We start from the raw sequence: 22,727 nt of genomic DNA on the forward strand, positions 1-22,727 counted from the left end.
TTATCAGTGTTATTAAACAGACATGATATCAAAAAGATAAAGTGAAGACACTATACAAGCGCCATTTCTGGCCTTCAAGTGTTCTCCCAGGCCTCAGAATTTGCTGTTCATCAGGTGAGCGGTACAGCTCCCTCCCTTACCGCCTGAGGGGCACTGGCGACCACACCCCTGGAGTGCCCGACCTAAGCTGCACTGGACAAACTGGGCCTATCGGCAGCATCCCCTCCTCCCCTCGCCCCGCCTCTTTCCCCCTGAGTCTCTCGGCTTTGGTGGACGCGGCGGCAGTTGCAAGTCCTCGGCTCTGATCCAGGCCGAAGCTTCCAGGTTAGTGAGCAAATCCATTTTTTGTCCAGCCACCGCTGTTCCCACCAGTACTGAGAGTTTGACCCGCCCTACAGGTTGCGCTGGGGGTTCGCGGGTGGAGGAAGAGTGAGGGAGACCTCTGCAGTTTTGGGTTAACTCAAGTTTGGGAAGGGAGCACAGAAGAGGCACCTTTGGAGCTAGGAGTAGGCCGTGTAAAGCGCAGTGATAGTTGAACCCTGATTCTGGAAGCCAAAGGATGTAGGGGAGGCAGCTCTGGAAGTCTTGTTATGGAATGACGGCAAAACACGGGACTGGTGCGGATTCAGAGGTCAGCGACCCCTCCCCCCAGCTCCAGCCTTTCTGTTCCAGGAAGTGAGCACCGTTTATTCTCCACCCCAGGAGGCCTGACTCCTCCCTGGGGGAGTTGGGAGATGAGTCTCGGGCACTCAGCCGGACCTGCGGCGTTTGTTCAAAGGCCAGAGCTGGCTGAGCGGGGCCACGCGCGCTTGAGTTCGGAAAAAAGATCGAAAGAGGGAGCGCCCTCTTTTCCTCAGAATCTGTTTAAAACTCCTTAGTTTGCTCTAGAGAGCCTTGAGCACCTGATGCTGTCATATCTGGAGCTTCTCTGGCTTCTCATTCCCTCGAGTTGCCCGTTACAGGGAGAAGCCTGCCGTTCCATGAGTGGCCCAATGTCGCTTTGGCAGAGGTGACAGGGCAGGAGATGAAGTCCCTTCTCTCATGATATAGATTATTTTAACTTTATTTCTTTTTCATCCTCACTGCAAATGAGCTCAGTGAGATTAGGGACAACATTTAATCAGTCAATCAATTAAGACAGAAATGTGTGGTTAAGGGCCAGGGGGCTGCTGCCAGCCTGCCTGTGTTCAAATTCTGCCTATGTGCCCGCACCTGTTAACTTGACCTCTGAGCTTCAGTTTCTTTCATGTATAAAATGGACAGAGTAGTATTTATATCCTAGAGTTTGGGTGAGGGTTAAGTGACACAGAGGTTTAAACACACAGGAGAGTGCCTGACAAATACTAAATACTCTAAGTTTTTAAGTTGTCATGATTGGCAAGCTCAATGCCTCGCTTTAAAAAAATGCCAAAATCAAAACAATTTTTCAAAGCATAGAGTAAGGAATAGATGACTACTTCTAAACAAATTAAAAAACAACAGTTTTAAAAATTAGGAATTACAAATGTAATATCACAAATTCAGAGAACAACCAAAAATAATAAGAATTTTATGATCTATCCCAAAAAAAAGAAAATCCTCGGTTAATGGATTATCTAACACTCAGAGAGAAAAAAACCTGTGCAGGACAATGTTTTAAGAATTTGCAGAGATATTAAATCATTATGAGTTTTGAATACATGGGGTAGTGATTCTTTTGAAGTGAAATTTGAAAAATATTTGAAGCTGATTATGTTCCAATTCAGCTGAGTGCATCCTGTTAGATAATCGATTCCAGATAATAGGTTAAAGTGGAATATAACCCTACACAAAGGTAAAAATATATTATTTCCAGAGCACAAGAAGCCCAACTCACTTTGAATGCAGTTGCCACCTATTTAGATTTTTACTCCAGTTTTGCTGGAGCTCCCAGCTGGGAGGCAGCCCGCCTCATCTTACTTCTCACTTTCGTTCTGAGCCCCCCAGCCTGGACCAGCCTTTAGGATCCTCTGCCCAGTCACTGACTTTTGTTCTGAAAGCCATTTTGATATTGAGTTGTGAGCTTCCATTCCAATACAGTCATATGCCTAATACAGTCTAATTTTAATACCTGTAGACACTACAGATCTAAATATCAGTCCATTTTCTGGCCCTCCCCCACCCCTGCCACTTTCTAGCTATTTTGCACCCTAAATTGCATCCATCTGAGAAGAAAGCTCCCTTGTTTAAGGCAGTGCTTCTGAAGCCTTAATGTGCAGATAGATCGCTTGGAGATCTTAGTAAAGTGCAGATACTGAACTTGTCCTGGTGAGGCCAAGAGATTGTGCATCAAGAGCTCCAATCGGTTGCCTGTGCTGCTACTTAGCGGACCACGTGACCTTATTCAGGCATTGGCTTCTGATTTAACTGGTCCCACCTGGTCGTGAATTTGGCCTCTTTCATTTGCTAATTTGATCCTCAGGGCTCTGGGACCTCAGGCTCTGGGGGAGTGCACTCCTCACACAGCCAGACTGGCATCTCTCAGCCCGTCCACACTGCTCTTGAGACATGGCCTCAGTCAGAGTCTCGGTTGACCTTCCATGTCTCTGGGCTGTGCTCAGCAACAGCCAGTGGTCAAGGGCCTGCTGGTATGTGGGCAAGGGTTACTCAAACCCTTGCTAACTGTGTGTTCCCCTTCTTCACAGTTTCTCCCTTTCCCCAGCCTTATCTTTATACCCTTTGACAGGAGACATTAACTTTACTAATCTTTTCTGTTCCAGAATTTCTCTGTCTTAAATCTCTAAAGTAGTGCATTAGATGGAAAAGAAATATACAGATATAATGGGGCCACATATATAATGTTAAATTTTCTAGTGGCTTCATTAAAAAGGTAGAAGAAACAGGTGAAATTGATTTTAATATGTTTAACTCAATACGTCCAAAATATTATTAGAACATGCAATCAATATAAAAAAACTATTAATGAGATATTTTGGTTATTTTTTCTTACTAAGTTTTGAAAGCTGGTGTGTACTTTATACTTAAAACATCTTTTTTTTCAACTAGCCACATTTCAGGTGCTCAGTAGCCACATGTAGCTACCATATTTGACGACACAGTTCTAATCTATGCTTGGAAGAAGATCAGAAAGCCAAGCTTTGATTTTTCTCATTGCTTTTCTTTTTTGTTTTGTTTTTGTCAGCTCTAATGAGTTATAATTTACATCTAGTAAGTCATCAATTTTAAGCATACAATTCTGTGAGTTTTGACATGTATACAGGTGTGTAACCACCAACACAATCATGATATATAAAGGGTATTTCCATCACCCCCAAAATTTCCTTGACCCTTTGCAATTCATCTCCTCATAGCCCAGGCCCTGGCATCCACTAATCTGCTTTCTAATAGTGTAGCTTTGTCTTCTCTAGGATTTCATATAAATAGAATCATATAGTAACTTATCTTTTCCGTCTAGCTTCCTTTACTTTGCGTAATGCTTTTGAGATTTATCTTGTTGTATGTATCAGTAGTTCCATTTTACTGTTTGATAATATGCTATTGTTTGGATATACCACAATTTGTTCATTTACCAGTTAATGGCTTTTATGGATTATTTCCAGTTTTTGGCTATTATCACATTGCATTTATGAGGGAGAAAGTCTTCTCCATGAGAATTGTGTATACCAGGTACACTTTTTCCTGAAATAAATGTGTGTGTATGTGTGTATATGTTGGGGGAAATGGAGTGGACCTTCAGTTAAAATAGTAAGTATAATATCACCAAAATTTTTTTATCGACATTATTTTTTTAGAGCTATTTTAGGTTCCTAGCAAAATCGAGGGGAAAGTAGAGAGATTTCTTATATACCCTCTGCCCCGACATGTGCATAGACTCCCCATTATCACCATCCCCCACCAGAGTGCTACATTTGTTACAATTGATGTACTTAATGTTGCCACATCATAGTCACCTAAAGTCCCTACTTTACGTTATGATTCAGCCTTCTGTTGTACTTTCTGTGTGTTTGGACAAATGCAAAATGATGTGTATCCATCATTATAGTCTCCTATAGAGTATTTTCACTGCCCTAAAAATACTCTGTGCTCTACTCGGTTATACCTCAACCCAGCTCCTGGCAACCACTGATCATTTTATTGTCTCCATAGTTTTGCCTTTTCCTGAATATCACATAGTTGGAATGCAGTATGTAGCATTTTCAGATTTCAGTTAGTACATTTAAAGTTCCTCCATGTCTTTTCATCGCTTGGTAGCTCATTTCTTTTTAGTGCTGAAAAATATTCTATTGTCTGCATGTACCACGCTTTATCAACTCACCTAGTGAAGGATGTCTTGATTGCTTCCAAGATTTGACGATTATGAATAAAGCTGCTAAAAACATCTGTGTGCAGGTTTTTATGTGGACATAAGTTTTCATTTCCTTTGGGTAAATACCAAGGAGCGTGTATGCTGGACCATCTGATAAGAGTGTGTTTACTTTTGTAAGAAACCACCCAACTGTGTTCCAAAGTGGCTGTATGATTTTGCATTCCCAGCAGCAATGAATTTGAGTTCCTGTTGGTCCACATCCTTGCCAGCATTTGGTGTTGCCAGTGTTCCAATTTTGGCCATTCTAATAGGTATGTAGTGGTATCTCTTTGCTGTTTTAATTTGCGGTTCTCTGATAACATGATCTAGAGCATCTTTTCATATGCATATTTGCCATCTGTATATCTTCTTTGGTGACGTGTCAGATCTTTGGTTCATTTTTTAATTGATTTGTTTGTTTTCTTATTGAGTTTTAAAAGTGCTGTGTATATTTAGGATAACAGTACTTTTCAAATGTGTCTTTTGCAAATATTTTCTCTCAGTCTGTGTCCTGTCTTTCCATTCTCTTGACATTGTCTTTTGCAGAGAAGAAGTTTTTAATTTTAATGAAGTCTAATTTACCAATTATTTATTTCATGGATTGTGTCTTTGGTGTTACATCTAAAAAGGCATTACCATACCCAAGGTCATGTAGGTTTTCTTCTATGTTATCTTCTAGCAGTTTTATAGTTTTGTGTTTAATATTTAGGTTTATGGTCCATTTTGAGTTAATTTTGGTAAAGGCTGTAAAGTCTGTGTATAGATCCATTTTTTTTGCATGTGGATGTCCAGTTGTTCCAGGACCATTTGTTGAAGAGACAATCTTTGCTCCATTATATTTCCTTTGCTCCTTTGTTAATGATCAGTTGTCTACATGGGGATCTATTTCTGAGCTCATTATTCTGTTCCATTGATCTATTTTACATTCTTTCACCAATACTACATTGTCTTGATTACTATAGCTTTATAGTAAGTCTTAAAGTAGGGTAGCATCAATCCTCCAAGTTTGTTCTTCAGTATTTTGTTGGCTATTCTGGGCTTTTGCCTCTCCATATAAACTTTAGAATCAGTTTATTGATATCCAGAAAATAACTTGCAGGATTTTGGTTGGAATTGCATTGAATTTATAGATCAAGTTGGGAAGAATTGTTGTCTTGACAGTATTGAATCTCCCAATCCATTAACATAGAATATCTCTCCATTTATTTAGTTCTTTGATTTCATTCATCAGAGTTTTGTAGTTTTCTTTATATAGATATACGTATTTTATTAGATTTATACCTAAGTATTTCATTTATTAGGTGCTAATGTAAATGGTATTGTGTTTTTAATTTCAAATTCCACTTGTTCATTATTGGTATATAGGAAATTGACTGACTTTTGTATATTAACTTTGTATCCTGCAGTCTTGGCTGTAATCGTTCACAAGTTCCAGGAGGTTTTGTTTTGTCAGTTCTGGATTTTCTACATAGATGGTTATGTCATCTGCAAACAAAGACAGTTTTATTTCTTTCTTCCCATCTGTATGCTTTTTATTTCCTTTTCTTGTCTCATTGCATTAGCTAGAACTTTCAGTACAATGTTGAAAAGGAGTGGTGAGAGGGGATAGTCTTGCCTTATACGTGGTCCTAGTGGGGTAGCTTCAAGTTTCTCATCATTAAGTATGATGTTAGCTGTAGGTTTTTTGTGGATGTGCTTTATCAAGTTGAGGGATTTGTCCTCTATTCCTTTTTTACTGAGATTTTATCATGAATGGGTGTTGGATTTTTGTCAAATACTTTTTCTATATCAATTTATATGATTATGTGATTTTATTTTTTAGCGTTAATTGATTTTCAAATTTTGAACTGGCCTTGAATATCGGAGATAAATCCCATTTGGTCATGGTATTTTTATTATATGTTGTTTGATTCGATTTGCTAATATTTTGTTGAGGATTTTTGTTTCTGTGTTCATGAGAGATATAATTCTAAATGAGCTGAGAAGTATTCCCTCTGCTTCTATCCTCTAAAAGAGATTGGAGAGAATTGGTATTATTTTTTCCTTAAATCTTTGGTAGAATTCACCAGTTAACCCATCTGGGCCTGCTGCTTTCTATTTTGGAAGGTTATTAATTACTGACCCAATTTCTTTTAAAAAATGGGCCTATCAGAGTGTCTATTTCTTCTTATGTGAATTTTAGCAAATTGTGCCTTTCAAGGAATTGGTCCGTTTCATCTACGTTATCAAATTTGTAGGCATAGAGTTGTTCATAGTAGTCTTTATACCTTGAATGTCCATAGGATCTGTAGTGATGCTCCCTCTTTCATTTCTGATATTAGTAATTTGAGTCCTTTCTCTTTTATTCTGAGTTAGCTTGGCTGGAGATTTATAAGGTTTTATTGATCTTTTCAAAGTCACTTATTTTTTAACATTAATAATTTCACAAAATAGCACATTTGTTTCCATTGTGAGGCTTCAGTGCCAATGTCAAGTTTAACTTTAAGCTCAGCAGTAAGTTATAATTTTAATTCTGTTATAAAGTTAATTGCTCATTTCTTGTGTTAGGTGCAGTGCTAGGCTCTGGGATACATAGACGATCAGGAGAGATTGGGCCTCTGCCCTCATAATCCTAATTTAACACAGATGATAGACCCTCATAGTCTATCACAATGTGCTAAGTGAGGTTATGTAGGTGTTAGGAGATGTTAGCAAATCAATTAAGTGCCCAGTTCCCATAGGTGTGATTAATTTGGTTAAATGTCAGTGTCAGATGATAAGTAAATACTTCTGTAATACCAGGTAGTTGCTCACGTTTCATTAATTTGTTAACATTGTCATTCTGTACCCTTTATGGAGAAGAGGAATATATTCAAATCCTGGATCTACCACTTGGACAAGCTATCTAATGTCTCTGAGCCTCAGTTTATACAGTTATTAAATGAGGTTGAAGGGACACTCAGTGTTTTTATAAAGAATTACTGAGTTGTTCCATGAAGACTCTTTAGATTATTGCCCAGTACATAACAGGCTTTTAATAAATACTTAGTGTTAACATTGCTATTGCCAAACAGGACAGAGCTGATGAATGAGTCCAGTACCTGCAAGTGCACCAGAGAGCACTAGGTGGCAGCACTGAGGGCTCGTTTTCAGCTCACTAAATCTCTAGCAATACTCTGTATTCACCCTGCTCAGCTATGCTGTGTCTCACAGATTATTTTTTCTTAGTTGGGGACACTTTCTCACCCTTTATTCTGAAAGGGCATATTGTTACTGGCAGGCAATTTGATGTTTTTTATCCTACCAGGTCCTCAAGAGGGGAAAATTGGTACAAATTACAGGACCTTGTGTTCTTCAATTATGCCTACACTGACCATGTGGTATATCAGTGTACATCTGCCTTTGCTGGGGGACCAGCGAAGGAGAAATTGTGGAATTACAGTTGCTCTCAGCTGCCCGGTGGCCTATCCTATCTGTGAATGTCAGAACTGGGACCAGGACTAGTGTGCCTTCAACTAGGCAGTGCATTTGTGAGCTGGCTCATGTTCAGTGGCCCAAATAACACTCCAGCTAGGCAAGCAGAGCAAATGGGTTCCAATGCAAGTGGTTCAATGCTGGATCAGTAAAAATAAATAAATAAATAAGATAAAATGTCTAAAACAATTCTCAGTATAATTTAAGGCAACAGTAATATAATTTAACTACTGAAAACTTCCAAGAGTGAGAATAAAGATGTTTTTCAATGAAGATATCTATTTTAATTTAGCACAGACAAAAAATACAGTTAGAATAAGTTGCAGCATCTCTAGTTGTCTAGTTAGAGAAGCTCCGAGCTTTCTTAACTGATCTTTGTGCCAGGCACACAGAAACTACTGGGTCAGGTCCAGCTTCTCACATTGTCCTTAAATGCCATCTTATTAAATCTTTTTATGAATTGAGATATTGGATTTTTCTCGTAGGTCTAAAAGAAGTAAGAAGATGTGAAAGGGGGTGAGAAAGTGATTCATTCATTCTTAAAACTAACATTTATATAGAGCTATTCATCTACCAGACCTTGGTCTATCCCCAGTAAAAATACTGAAGAGGCCCTTTTCCTCGTGGTAAGAGGCAAGAGCACTGAAGGATCGAAGAGCAGTGACAGCATCAGTGTAGTGATAACTAGTTTTTGTTGAGACTGTTCTACACATTGGCACAGATAATTATCACATCTATGTTATGAGGAAGGAATTGATTTTAGCAGTACACAAAAAGATTAGACCACGTCTCAGATCAGGAATTACTCCAGTGTTCCAGAACTAGACACTGGTAAGTGAATTCAGGATTCAGACCTGGGTCTACGTTACTCTAGCTCCAATGCCTTCTCTGCTGCCCCACACTGCCAGAGAAAAGGAGCAGCCTGAGTCCCTGGGATGTGCCACCAGGAATGAAGCAGAGTTGGGCTGGAGAAGGAAACTGCAGATAACTTAGGAAGAGCTGTAGGAGGTCTTTAAATGTCAGGAAGAAGGGGGTTACCACGCTGAATCAGTGCAGCCAAAAAATGAGACACACACCAATCAAGATTTGGATAGAAACAAGCTGAACCACTTTATGACCTGAGTGCCCTTGCAGGTGGTGTGGGTGACATGAAAAAAACATTGTCTCCCTTTAAGAACCAGATGAGCCACTGTATTAATGTGGTTAACAACCTGAGATTTGGAGTTGCATAAAACTGAATTATAATCTTCACTTTGTCACTTATTACTCTGAGACTTTTGGTAATTAAACATTTTCAGAAATTCACTTTTTATATTCATAAAATAGGTGTTATTAAACTTACCTGATAGAATTACTGTGGGATTAGCTTGTATAATGCCTGCAAAGAGTTTAGCCATTGCCTAGCACATAAAAATTAATCAGAAAATGGTATCTATGATTATTTTCTGCCTTCTTTCCACTATTCCTTGAAACACCTTCATGTATACATACATGTTTGCATTAATAATGATTGTCTTTCATTATATCTTCAAAAATGGATTGGTTTCCTGCCAGGAATCTAAATGGTATACCTCCTTGGACAGTATTTATTTCATTCATCACCCTCTCTCCATACCGACTATAGTACTATGCTTGACTCTTAGATCCTCTCCCACATCGTGCCTTGTGTGAAAGCTGAGATTGAGAGCACTCTGAACTAAGTCGTCACAAGGTAGCCTCCCTGTCTTCCTTTTTCCTCTTATATAATTTTTTTTATTGCTATATAATTCACATACTGTAAAATTCACCCTTTAATGATGTAGAGTTCAGTGTTTCTTTTTGGCATAATCACAAAGCAGTTCAGCCAGCACCACTGTGTAATTCCAGAATATTTTCATCACCCCCAAAGGAAACCCCAAACCCATTAGCAGTTACTGCCCTTTCCCTCTCCCACCATCCCCGGCAACTGCTAATCTACTTTCTGTATCTATAGATTTACCTACTCTGCACATTTCCATTGATGGAAATTATATATAGTGTGTGATTTTTTGTGTCTGGCTTCATTCACTTAGCATAGTGTTTTCAAGGTTGATCCATGATGTAGCAGGTACTAATACTTCATTTCTCCCTTTCCTTCATTTTTATCCTTTTCTGTCATTAGTTATTCCAAAATACTTTCCCTAAATGGTATAAGACTTCTTTGGTCCAGCCACCCCACATGCATACCTCTTCCTCAGGTCTTTTCTCTGTGGACTGTCCTATCACTAGAACATGTGTGGCCTCCCCCACCCCACCTGTCCCCTCTCTCCCCCACATGTGGGCCCACTAAGGCTCTGGTCAAAGTTTATTAAATTGGTAAAATTTCTTCATCAAATGGGAACTTTCCCATTTCCATACTCCTAAATCACAGGGTCTGGCCCAACGTTTACACCTTTGCCACTGACTCTCTTTTGTTAAGGCTATGTAGTTGAGGACAGAGCTTCGAGTAAGGACTCTGGACATGTTCAGTTATGCCAACTCTGCGACTTACCAGATGTGTGTTTCTATAAAGTCACTTAATGTCTTTATCAAAGGTCTCAAAATACTCTTTTTATTCGGAGTTTTCCTTTGAGGGATAAGGAAAGCAGGTGAATGTGATTTCTAAATCACAGCTGGTTTCATAAAATTGTTAGGTGTGAAACTATTACCTCACATTATTGTGGTCATTGTTGTATCTTTGGGTTTTTCTGGGAAGGTGACCATGAGGGATGAAAGGGCTCTGTGGGGGGCAGAGCTGTTAAAAGGTGGAAATGTCTTGATGACAAATGATACCTTGGATCTTAGAGATTAGATACTGAAAAGCAATGCCAGACTGGTGGCAAAGAGGTGAACAAGCTCCTGAGAAAGGCCTCATCACCCATGGAGGGCTGAGGAGGTTCTAGATTTTTATTCATCAGAAGTTGAGGGCCTGCGTGATGAGTACTGTGCTAGGTTCTGAGGATATGGTAACAAACAGAAAAAGTCTCTGATCTCATGGAGCTTATATCCTAGCGGGGGGATTCAGACAGTTAAATTTTCCTATTAGGTGGTGATAAGAAGAAAAATTCAGCAGGTAAGTATACCGAGAGTAATTGTATGGGTGGCCGTGCTTTAGCTAGGCTTGACAACAGACCCTTCTGATGAGGGATCATGTAAGGAGAGAGTTGAATGAAGTCAGAGAGTCATGCACATAACAGGCTGAAGGCTCTTCCTTGCAGCAGGAGCAGCAAGTGCAAAAATCCTGAGGCAGCAGCACGTTTTGGTGTTTTTAATATTGAGAGTGTGTTTTGGTGGGCTGGGAAAAGGTCAAACAGATGGTGGTGCACACAAGACCCTTCCTTTGCAGAGCTTCAGTTTGTCCCTCCATCCAACAGGAATAAAAGGAAATCATAATCATTGCTGTAATGAGGGTGTAAATTAATGTCTGCTATGAGCTGGGGTAAAGAACGTGTTTGAAATTAGAATGAGAAGCCCTGTTACCCCAAGTGTATGCCCTCTAGCCAGGGCACTCAGCCTCCCTTTTTTCTCCCTCATTTTTCACCCTGATCCTTTTTTGTTTGCCCATCTACCCAGGATTCTGTAAGAAGGAAGCACCTTAGCAGTCAGGGCTGGTCCAGCAGAAACCAGGAGAGTGGCTGCAATGACTTCAGCAATACTGGTGGACATACGGGATGAAGTGACCTGCCCCATCTGCCTGGAGCTCCTGACAGAACCCGTGAGCATAGACTGTGGCCACAGCTTCTGCCAAGCGTGCATCACTGCAAACAACAAAAAGTCCAGGATCAGCCAAGAAGGAGAGAGCAGCTGTCCTGTGTGCCAGACCAGCTACCAGCCTGGGAACCTGCGGCCTAATCGGCACCTGGCCAACATAGCAGAGAGGCTTAGAGACGTGGTGTTGGGCTCGGGGAAGCAGCCAAAGATGCTTCTTTGTGCACACCATGGAGAGAAACTCCAGCTCTTCTGTAAGGAGGATGGGAAGGTCATTTGCTGGCTTTGTGAGCGGTCTCAGGAGCACCGTGGTCACCACACGTTCCTTATGGAGGAGGTTGCCCAGGAATATCAGGTGGGAGCCCAGATGGGGGGAAGGCAGGGAGGAACAGTCCTTAGCAGGAGATTTTAGCCTCATGCTCTAATCTAATTTCTTTGTAGTCTTCCCGTTAGGCTAGAGGAATGAACCAAGAAAATGTCTCCCTGGCCAAGAGTAGAAACTTTATATCTTTCTTGCTGCTCAAGATTAGCTCTGCATGGCCTTTTGAGTAGAAGATGCTGCTAGGGGCAAATAGGGAGCTTGGTGGATTGAGTGTTTGGCATATGTTGGCAATGAGAATAAAGGACTTAAAGTGCTTCATGATCAGGTTCTTTCCCCAAAGGAAAGAGAATCAACCTGTTCCCATTGGATCCCATCCTCTGTATATAAAAGATACTTTGGCCTTCTCAGTTTTTCATCCCAGGGCAGGACAGGCTTCTGAAGTCAGCATAATCTCTACCCCATTCATTCCATGTCTAGGCACCAAAACAATTTCATGCTTGACCTTGCTTGACTTGATGTGTTTCTTCCAGGAGAAGTTCCAAGAGTCTCTGAAGAAACTGAAGCAAGAGCAGCAGGAAGCTGAGAAACTAAAAGCTGTTATTAGAGAGAAGAGGGCATCCTGGAAGGTAAGAGAGATTCTTCCTGAAGGTGTCCTGGGACAGGAATCAGGGCAGGGCATAGGAGCCAAGGGCCAAGGAGACCCAGTCCTGTCTGTTTCCTGATTTGGCCAGAAGAACTTCCCTATGCCTAATCATTCACTGCCACCCTTCTAGACAAGGGTATTATTCTTGGTGCAGAGTGGGGAAGAGGGAAGCGGGAATTAGAAAATGAACATATCAAAAGGGAATCCAGATTTTTGAAAACAATCATGTAGGAGAGGAGCCATGGCCATTGGCATCCGTTATTTCTTGATTCTGGACCTTATTATACAGTTGAAGCTCTGAAACCTCCTAGAAAGACAGGTTAGGCACAGGCCAATCATTCCTACCTCAATACTCAAAATTGGAAGGGGAGGCTGCCTGGAATCTAAACCTCACCCAGGAATCACAGTCTCGATTTAGGAGGCCTAGATAAGGCAGCCAGGGGCTCATGGTCTGGGAAGAGCTGAAGGGAGACTAGAAGAGGAAAGAACAGGTTCTGCAGGACTTACTCCCCCATTTATTCCTCCTTTCCCGGTAAGACCTGGCCAGGAAAGCAGTGCTGAGCCTGTCTCCCCCCCACTTGTAGAGGAGACCCTGAGGTCAACAGACTAGCAGCCTCTTTCTCTTCTGTGTTCCTGAAGAATCAGATGGAACCTGAGAGACAGAGGATTCAGACACAGTTTAATCGGTTGAGAAGCATCCTGGACAAAGAGGAGCAGCGGCAACTGAAAAAGCTGGAGGTAGAGGAGAGGAGGGGGCTGAGTATTATAGAAGAGGCTGAGGATGAGCTGGTCCACCAGAGCCAGTCACTGAGAGCTCTCATCTCAGATCTGGAACGTCGGTGTCAGGGGTCAATGACAGAACTGCTGCAGGTAAGACTCACGAAGGAGCCCCCAATCTGAGAGTCAAGGCAAAGAGAGACTAACTTTTTTTCCCTTCTCACAATGGACTGATACCCTGGTGGGGGCAAGAAAAAAATCCCTTTGACTCAGTAGTACCTCTTCCCCATTAAACTGTGCAGAGGTCACAGGTAAAGCAGAGGATAATTAAAAGTACAAAGGCTAAGGGAATGTTAGTTCATTTAGTAAAGTTCATTTGATACCGTGAAGAAGATCTGTTGTATCCAGTGATGTTCTATAGCAGCATTTCTCAATCTCGGCACTATTGACATTTTGGCCTGGAAAATTCTTGGCTGTTAGTGGCTGTCCTGTACATTGTAGGATGTTTAGCAGCATTCCTGGTGTCTACCTAGTAGATGCCAGTAGCACCCCCCAAGCTGTGACAACCTTTTGAGGCACAGAGAAGCCTGGGCTCTGGCCTGTGTGTGTGTGTGTTTAGGTTGGGAGGGTGTAGGGTGTCAAGTCTAGAAATATTAGATGGAGGAGCTTGAACTGAGGTTGAAATCTGAGCAGCTGTTTTTCTGCATAAAGTGAATAGTGTGACTGAAGTTGAGGCAGGATGTACCTTGTGACATTCTGAAACTTTCAGGCTGTTTCTTATTTTCTGTTTGCTGTCTTGCTTTCCTCTTGCTCTCCCTTTGCTAGTGGAATAATCGTTTCTTTACTCATTCTTGGACCCCAGTGCTGGGGTCATGGGGTAGTTACTTTCCACCTGTTGGAGCTTTTCCTCGTTCACTGATTCTGGTTTCACATCTTCATTTTATTCTTCTTGCCCTTTTTCTTCATCTTTGGTGTTGGGTTACCCTAATACTTGCTCCTTCCCCTCCTTCTTCTAGCCCGTCCACAGTCTCCTCAAACTGTAAAAATTGCTCCATAAGTACAAAAAGATCATCAATTTATATCACTAGTCCAGGCATCTGTCTAGACTCCAACACCCATTAGTATGCTGCCCAATGGGCGTTTTAACTTGAGTGTTATCTCACAGTCAGTTTTTCTAGAACTCGTCCATCAAAGACACATTCTTCCTTCTCCTTTTCATATGACATTGTTGCCCATTAAGATTGGATAGCTGGTGCAAGCCTGCAACTTTCAAGTTTCAAAGTGTAAACCATAAGGATAAAGCTAACAAGAGAAATAGCCAGGAAGTAGGATCCTGATTTAATCATTTGAGTTCCTCAGTACAGCCATGCCTTACGGTTGATATAATTCTGGGTGTTTAGTGTAAGTTGGTACATCTACTACCTCTACCACTTTCCATATTCAAGCCAATTTGAATTGCGTTTCTGTCAAATGCATCCAAAAATAGCCACAGTACAGAGAAAATAGTTATTCCTGTGTTATGTCCATCAAATCGCTGGCCTTTTCTTCAGAGTCATTGAGATGTATAGAGCAGAAGTTAGGGAGATCAAATAGGAGGCCATGAGGCAATTCTGCTCAAATGAGGCAGGCAGTGGCAGTGATGATGGTGAAGAGCAGGGGGCTAAAAGAAGCCAAGGGTGTGAAATGGATGGGCCTGGTCTAAGATGGGACGTCAGGGTGAATATAAGGTAGTTTTTAGGACAATACTTTGTCTAAATTTGGTAACTGAATGGATACGGGTTTCCTTGAGGAAGATGCAAAATAACAGGGGAGATCTCATGGTTGCAGGAAATGTAAGTTTTCTTTTCAACACGTTGAGTTAGTGATGCCTGTGGATCATTCGGTGGAGTATATACGAGAGCTCTGAGCAGAAGTACGGCTTTGGGAATCATTAACATGTGTGTGTGTTAAAATCAAGAAAACTAGATGAAGTCAGCAAAGGTAACGTAGAGGGTTAGAGGAGGTGAAGTTTGAGAAACAACCATATTTAAGGCCCTTGTATCCTCAGCATCAGAGAATGTAAGCAGCTCCAAGACAGGAATTATGACTTAATCATGTGAGATTCTCTAGAGCCACACACAATGCTTGGCAAATAATAGATGATGTGCATAAATAATATTTTACACACACACTCTATTGTAAAAAAAAAAAAAGGTACTATGAATGAATTAATCATCTCCTGACATCCCTACATGAAGTCTCAGGGACAGTCTGCCCTGAGTTCTTATCTCTACTTTGTGGCCTCCATATTGGTGCCGTCTTTAGTCCCATCGTTTCACAGGGTGGTGGGGATGGGATGAGGAACATGGATGAGGCTCGTTAGAGGACAAAGCCTATTACTCCTTCACTTAACATGTCTCTTTCCTCCCTAGGATGTGAATGATGTCACGAAAAGGTATGTGTAGGAGAACACGAGGTGGTTCCCTTGGATTGACAAAAGATTCCTACGTAGAGTTATCTTGTGGTTAGTAGGAAAGGAAAAAAAAAATCACAAGGCAGGGAAGATTTAGGACTGTGGTGTCTTGAGTTGTTCCTCATGAGAATTTTTGGGTCCTCTCAAATAGAGGGACTGGCCTGGTTTCTATGGTAGGAGAATTTGGGTGATGGGAGGTCACAAATTGGGGAATAAAATTAAGAATAAAAGGCTGCAGTATCATTGACTTCCCTAGTACTCTGTGATGGAACTCCTTTTCCACAAACCTCTGGACCTGCTTCTATCCCTGATTCCAGTAGTTTATAGCTGGAAATATACAGGGATTTTCTCTGCCCGTGTATTTTATCAGAAGGAAATTTTCCATCTACATTGTTTCCCAAGGTCCAAGAATCAGTCCTGGGACATCTGCCTCAAATTTCCCTTTCTCTCTTAGCTTTGGAACAATCCATGCCTTGCTACTTAGTTCTCCAGTTCTCCTCAGACTTCTGTTTTTTTCAATTCTGGTAAAAACATAGCCCTGAGGTCTTGAGAAGAGTGGTTTTGGCCCTGGCTCAAAACATGTTCTTTTGTCTGTCACATTCTCTGGGATCTCATCCAGCAAGGTGACATCTAAAGTTGCCCACACACCTGGTACCTTCAAGTGCATCACAGATACGTGAAATATGGAGCCTGTTGTCCCTTCCTCTCAGTTTGGAGGTGAGGACATCTCCTTTCTCCAACTGGCATGATATTCCCAGAGACAGTGAATCCTAAGATGCTAGTCTGAAGGCCTTTCTCCCTAGGACTCTGGGAGACCCTAAAGCCTAAATTCACGGACTCTTCAGAAGGGAGACCTTCACTTAATACTCTCAAAGCCCCAGCAACAGGTTTCTGATGTGCTACCTGTCGACACAGACATCTCTAGCCCCTTGTGGTAGACCCTCTTAGATGGCACTGACATTTTAAGTATTTTGTGTCTTTTTTAGAGGTAGCAAAAAATTTCCCAGCCATTATTTTATTTGATTTTACACAATCTCTAGGATATATAGAGAGAAGGGAAAATTATTGTATTTTACAAAAATGACAACAAAACAAACAAACAGTGAGGCTTTGAGGGATTAAATCTTATCAAAATTTACAGAGATAGTGAGAAGGTAGTTTTTAGTCCAGATCTTCTGGGTCCAGTGTCAGGACTCTGCAGAATGATGCTAATTTTTTTCAAGAAAGAGTTAAGTTCACCAATGGGCCTGGGAGATGAGGGAGACAGAGGTGTTGAAGGAACTCAAGGTCAGCAGTGTAGGAGATTCATAAGTTCTGTTCTCTCTAGGAGTGAGTTCTGGACCCTGAAGAAGCCAGAAGCTCTCCCCACCAAGCTGAAGAGTATGTTTCGAGCCCCAGATCTGAAAAAGATGCTGCGAGTGTTTAGAGGTGAGGAGATTCAGGGGACAGAGTTTGGATGGGGGATTATGGTAGGAGTAAGAAATAAATAGAATGGAGGGTATAGTTGGTATTTGGGAATAGCGGCAAAGAGAGAGGTCAGAGAGGGACGGACATAATGTGCCGAAGAAGGTGCAGTTCATATTTAAGGGGGATTGAAATGGCCATCCTCACAGAATTCCCTGTACACCCCTCAATAAGGTAAGGAGAGAGACATCAGACCTGAGACTGTTGATTCCATATAATGTGATTGACTCTTTCTATCCTTACAGAACTGACAGGTGTCCAAAGTTACTGGGGTAAGTAGAAACCATGGCCTCTTTGAGCTGACATGTTCTTATCCTCTTTCACATGCTGCTCCCCAAACGTACCCACACATATTCTCAGGTATGATATGTTGATACCTACCTCCATCCCCCCAACACATAGTTCTAAGTCCTCCCACATTTCCTGTGTTTTCTCTTCTCGGTTGTCATAAGACCCATGTACCCATCCTCATCTTCTGACATTGTACCTTTTCCCACAGTGGACGTGACTCTGAATCCACAGACAGCTAATTTAAATCTTGTCCTGTCCAAAAACCGGAGACAGGTGAGATTTGTGGGTGCTCAGCTGTCTGGGTCTCATCTGGAAGAGCATTATGACTGTGGTGTCCTGGGCTTTCAGCACTTCTCTTCAGGAAAACATTACTGGGAGGTAGATGTGGCCAAGAAGACTGACTGGATCCTGGGGGTGTGCAGTAATCCAGGGGAGCCTACATTCTGTTTCAGCCAGTTGGCGAACAATCAGAATGTTTACTCCAGATATCAACCTCAAAGTGGATACTGGGTAATTGGGTTACATCATAAACATGAATATAGAGCCTATGAGGAATCTTCTGCTTCCCTGCTCCTCTCCATGATGGTGCCCCCTCGCCGCATTGGGGTTTTCTTAGATTATGAGGCCGGCACTGTCTCCTTTTTTAATGTCACAAACCATGGCTTCCCCATCTATACCTTCTCTAAATATTACTTTCCTACCACCCTTTGTCCATATTTTAATCCTTGCAACTGTGTAGTCCCAATGACCCTGCGTCGCCCAAGCTCTTGAACATTCTTCTGTCCTCGCCCACATCTGAGCAGTATCCTTTATTCTGAGGCTCAACTGTACCTCAGTCTCTCCCTTTTGACCTTCTGTTTTTCTGCCTTCTCACTTCTTTACCTTTGAACATTTACTCAATGCTAGAATGTACCCAGTAGTGATAATGAACATCTTTGATGAATCAATCACAGATCTTGAGATGGGTGGGGGTGGCTTTCAACATTTTAGCATTAAACATGGTATTTAATAAAGATTTGTTTTGTTGATGCATGGGATCAAATTTAAGAAGTTCTCTTCTATTAATTTGCTGCAAATTTTTGTACTGAATGGAAAATTAAATTTCAAGAGATATTGTTTCTGTTATTATTGAGACAATCATATGTCATTTTTATTCTGTTATTGGAGTACATTCATTTGTTTTAATTATTATATCTAACACAAATTCCTGAAATAAATCACTGTTATTCCCCAAATGCAATACTGGATTTGTTTTTGCTAATACATTGTTTAGGGTTTGTTTTCATCTCTGTTTGTGAAAGAAATGGACATGTAATTTTACATTCTTGTGACATCGTTGTCGGGTTTTATAAAATGCAATTAATGAACAAAGAAGTCCTGTATTTTTGTGTAAGTATATATAGGATTGAGTGCTAAAAACCATTATAATGTTAATTTGGGTCACTTTAAATTCAAATTAAAGAGATTCCAATTTCAGTTTTCACTACAACCTTCATGGATCTTAAAAATTTAAGGGTAGGAGCCGGCCCGTGGCATAGTGGTTAAGTTTGCGCATTCCACTTTAGCAGCCCGGGGTTCAAGCATTCAGATCCCGGGCATAGACCTACACACCGCTCATCAAGCCATGCTGTGGCGGCGTCCTGCATACAAAAAATAGAGGAAGATTGGCACAGATGTTAGCTTGGGGACAATCTTCCTCAAGCAAAAAGAGGAAGGTTGGCAACAGATGTTAGCTCAGGGCTAATCTTGCTCACCAAAAAAAAAAAAAAAAAAAGGATAGAAATTGAAAAATAAAACAAAAAATTTTCCAAATGCATGTAAGTAAAAAAAGGGGAAGTGAGGAAAATGATCAATACAAATTTTTCTCCCAGAATAGGAGGAAAAGGTAAAGAGAAAATAGTTAATATAAAGCACTTTTAGGAAGAGAATGATTTCTTCCAGCCTTTCCACACCCTCTTCTTTATGCTCTAACATGAACAGCTAGTGAATGAGTGTCTATGACTTTGGTAGAGAGGTGCTGTATGCTTCTTGAGCCAACTGTAAAAGAAATTATGAGGTGGATGTGAGGGTGGAAAGGAATATCAAGGAGTTGACTAGAGCTAGCTGTCCAGTATGGTAGCCAAGAGCCACCAGTGGCTACTGAGCACTTCAGATGTGACTAGTCTGAACTAAGATGTGCTGTAAGTGTAAAATGCTCACCAGATTTTGAGGATTTAGTTCAAAAAATAATACAAAATATCTTATTAATAACTTTTATATTGTAGATTGCAATGATAATATTTTGGATATATTGGATTAAATAAAATATATATTAACTTCACCTGTTTTATTCCATTTTTTTGATGTATATGCTAGGAAATTTAAAATTAAATATGTGGCTCATTATATTTCTGTCAGACAGCTCTTCCTGTAAGGCAGTTTCCATCCCCGAGGGGGCCCTCGTGTAAGGCAGATAATGTTTATCTCTACACAGACCCTCTACCCCTCTGAGGCATTTTTGTAGAAGGTAATGACAGAGAGAAGAGGATCTCAACATATCTAGAAATTTACAATTTGGAAGATCGTAGAAAGGGATCGTGCCAGAGAATATGACTGCCTAGTCTGGTCCCTGCCTTTAGCCCTCAGTCTGTTGGACACTTGAAGTTCCTTCACGGTTTGACGAAATACGGAAGTTCTCCCTTCCTTATCTGCAGTTTCACTTTGCATAGTTTCAGTGACCGTGGTGAACTGAGGTCTGAAAATATTAAATGAAAAATTCCAAAAATAAACAATTCATGAGTTTTAAATTGCATGCCTTTCTGAGTAGTGGGATGAAATCTCGTGATGTCCTGCTCCATCTGGCCCAGGATGTGAATCATCCGTTTGTCCAGGGTAAGCATGCTGTATGCACTACCCACCCATTAAGCTCATTAGGAAAAAACATAGTATATAAAGGGTTCCATACTATCCCCAGTTTTGGGCATCCCCTGGGGGTCTTGGGACGTTTCCCACCTGCATATAAGGGAGGACTGCTGTACTAGTTCATCCTCAGGGCGCAGTTCTGGTGTCTGGTGAGATGAAGTACAGGTTACAGTAAAAGTGCAGCACTGGTTTGCTCTAGGGTATGGTTTCATTTGGGAGATCAAATTTGTGGGAGACCAGAGGCCAAATGTATACTCCTCGTCCTGTTCTGCGATTCAATTGGAAGCAATATGGAAGGAGATACAGCAGGCAAACTGCCCATGGAGCTGGTGGAAGTTGGGGGATGAGAGATGATTGTAAAAGAGAATCTGAGTAATTGCTCCCTTCCCACTTATTTTCCCATGTAGTAAGTTCCAGGCAAAAGGAGTTAGCCCAGCTGTCCTCTACCTGTGGAGGTATCCAGTGAATGACCTTGGATAATAAGAAAAGCCAAGGTATTTGCTGAGATTCTGTAGGTGAGATTTGGGGAAGGTTGCCCAATCTGAGATTTGGAGAGAACTTAGAAGATTGTTCTTTGAATTTAAACTTTAGAATGAGTTTACAGCCCTGACTTTCTCTTGGGGGAGTCTGGGCACAGGCCTATGGCCTTGACATTTTTGGTAAAATGCAGTAAAGCTAAACTACTATGAAAAATAAACCCCAAAATGTCTAATGGATCAAATACTAAAAAAAATTTCTCATTCATGTAAAAATCTAACATGAGTGTAACCAGTGGGTGAGTGGCACTGTTCCCTTTGGGATTTATGGACCAAGCTTTCTTCCATTTGGGGCTCTGCCATCCACTAGGACAGTAGTGTCATTAGCATCAAGCCAGCAGAAGGGTAAAGAAAACTGGGGAGGCAATTTGCTTCTTAAAACCTTAATTCATATACAGGACTCATAATTTCTGCTCCCTTTCTGTTGCTGAGAATAGCCATGTGGCCACACATAACTGCAAGGAAGATTGTAAAAATGTCTTCTTGTATGCAGTTATGTACAATCAAATTTCAAAGGAAGGAAAATGCAGATTTTTGTGGAGACCTAATGGTCTGTTATACGGGACACTAAAAGGAGTGCCTGGAACTTTAAGCAACTCTTCTTCCTCATTACAGAAGACCCAGGATCTCAGCATTTTTTCTGGGGCTATGTTTATTCCATCCTATAGCCTAAAGTTCATAAAGAGAGCAGGGGAAGAGTGATGCTCTCATCGGAGTTCTAGGCAAGAGGTATAGTTACCCTAACATTTCTCAACAAGCCTGTGCTTGCTAGAGCTGGCATTTACTTTTGATTTGAATTTAAAGGATTTTTTTTTTAGCATCTTTTTTTGTGATATAATTGACATACAGTAAATTGTACATATTTAAAGTGTACAATTTGATGCGTTTTGACTTGTGAAACTATTATCACCATCAAGATGTCTACCCCCCTCAAAAGTTTCCTCCTGCCCCTTTGTAATCCCTCCTTTCTGTCCCTGTGCACCCCACACCCATCCTCTAGTAACCACTGTTCTGCTTTTTGTCACTGTAGTTTGCATTTTCTAGAATGGAATCATTCAGTATTATTGTCTAGTTTCTTTCATTCGCCACGTTGTTGCTTATATCAAGAATCCATTCCTTTTTTGTTGCCTAATAGTATTCCATTGTTTGGCTATGCAACAACTTATCCATTCTCCTGTTGATGGAAATTCGGGTTGTTTCCAGTTTTGGGCTATTACAAATATAGTTGTTATAAATATTTTTTGTAAAAGTCTGCCAAAAAACATATGCTTTCTTTACTTGGGTAAATATTTAGTAGTACTGAAATAGCTGGGCTATGTAGGAGGTATATCAATTTTTTTGAAACTGCGAAACTATTTCTAAGGTGATCATACCATTTTACATCTGCCTTATCAATGTATGAGACTTCAGTTGCTCTACATCCTGGCCATGACTTGGCTTGGTTTGTTTTTAATGTTAGACATTCTAACAGATGTGTAGTGACCTATCTCATTGTCTTTAATTTGCATTTCTCAAATGCCTAGCGATGTTGAGCATCTTCTCCTGTGTGATTTTTGTTTGTTTTTTTGCCATCTGCATATCTTCTTTGGTGAAGTGTCTCTGTCACCGACTAGGTGCCTCAGGAAACTCAAAAGTGGGTTTGGAAGCACCAGCCATCCTGAAACTGACCAAGTGAGGCACTCAAGGAAGATGTAACCTCTAGCCATCCTGAAACTGACCAAGCCTCAACATAAGAGCTATGCCCATGACCTTTGCCCTATTTTTAATGCAAAAATCTCTCCAGGAGGAGCTTAGGCCTCATTATGTGGAAGCATGTTCTCCAACTGAGCCTGTGCAAACAAATACCAGCTCCTCCCTTATGAATATTCATTCCCCAACCAAATAAGAGTTCCTGCTTGCCTTTGTTCGGGGATGCCATG

The 22,727-nt window shown here is 41.0% G+C and overlaps 1 protein-coding gene across 1 annotated transcript; it reads left to right on the forward strand.

Moving 5' to 3' along the window:
* The first annotated feature begins 265 nt into the window (after nucleotides 1-265).
* Nucleotides 266-18,847, forward strand: LOC131408757 (tripartite motif-containing protein 6-like). Its single transcript, XM_058545804.1, has 8 exons — nucleotides 266-324; nucleotides 11,348-11,837; nucleotides 12,335-12,430; nucleotides 13,087-13,317; nucleotides 15,576-15,598; nucleotides 16,944-17,044; nucleotides 17,326-17,352; nucleotides 17,580-18,847. Exons 2-8 carry the CDS (start codon nucleotides 11,415-11,417, stop codon nucleotides 18,140-18,142), a joined length of 1,464 nt encoding a protein of 487 aa, XP_058401787.1. The 5' UTR covers nucleotides 266-324; nucleotides 11,348-11,414; the 3' UTR covers nucleotides 18,143-18,847.
* Nucleotides 18,848-22,727: the final 3,880 nt, after the last annotated feature.

This window comes from Diceros bicornis, chromosome 7 (assembly GCF_020826845.1).
Source record: "Diceros bicornis minor isolate mBicDic1 chromosome 7, mDicBic1.mat.cur, whole genome shotgun sequence".
NCBI lineage: Eukaryota > Metazoa > Chordata > Mammalia > Perissodactyla > Rhinocerotidae > Diceros > Diceros bicornis.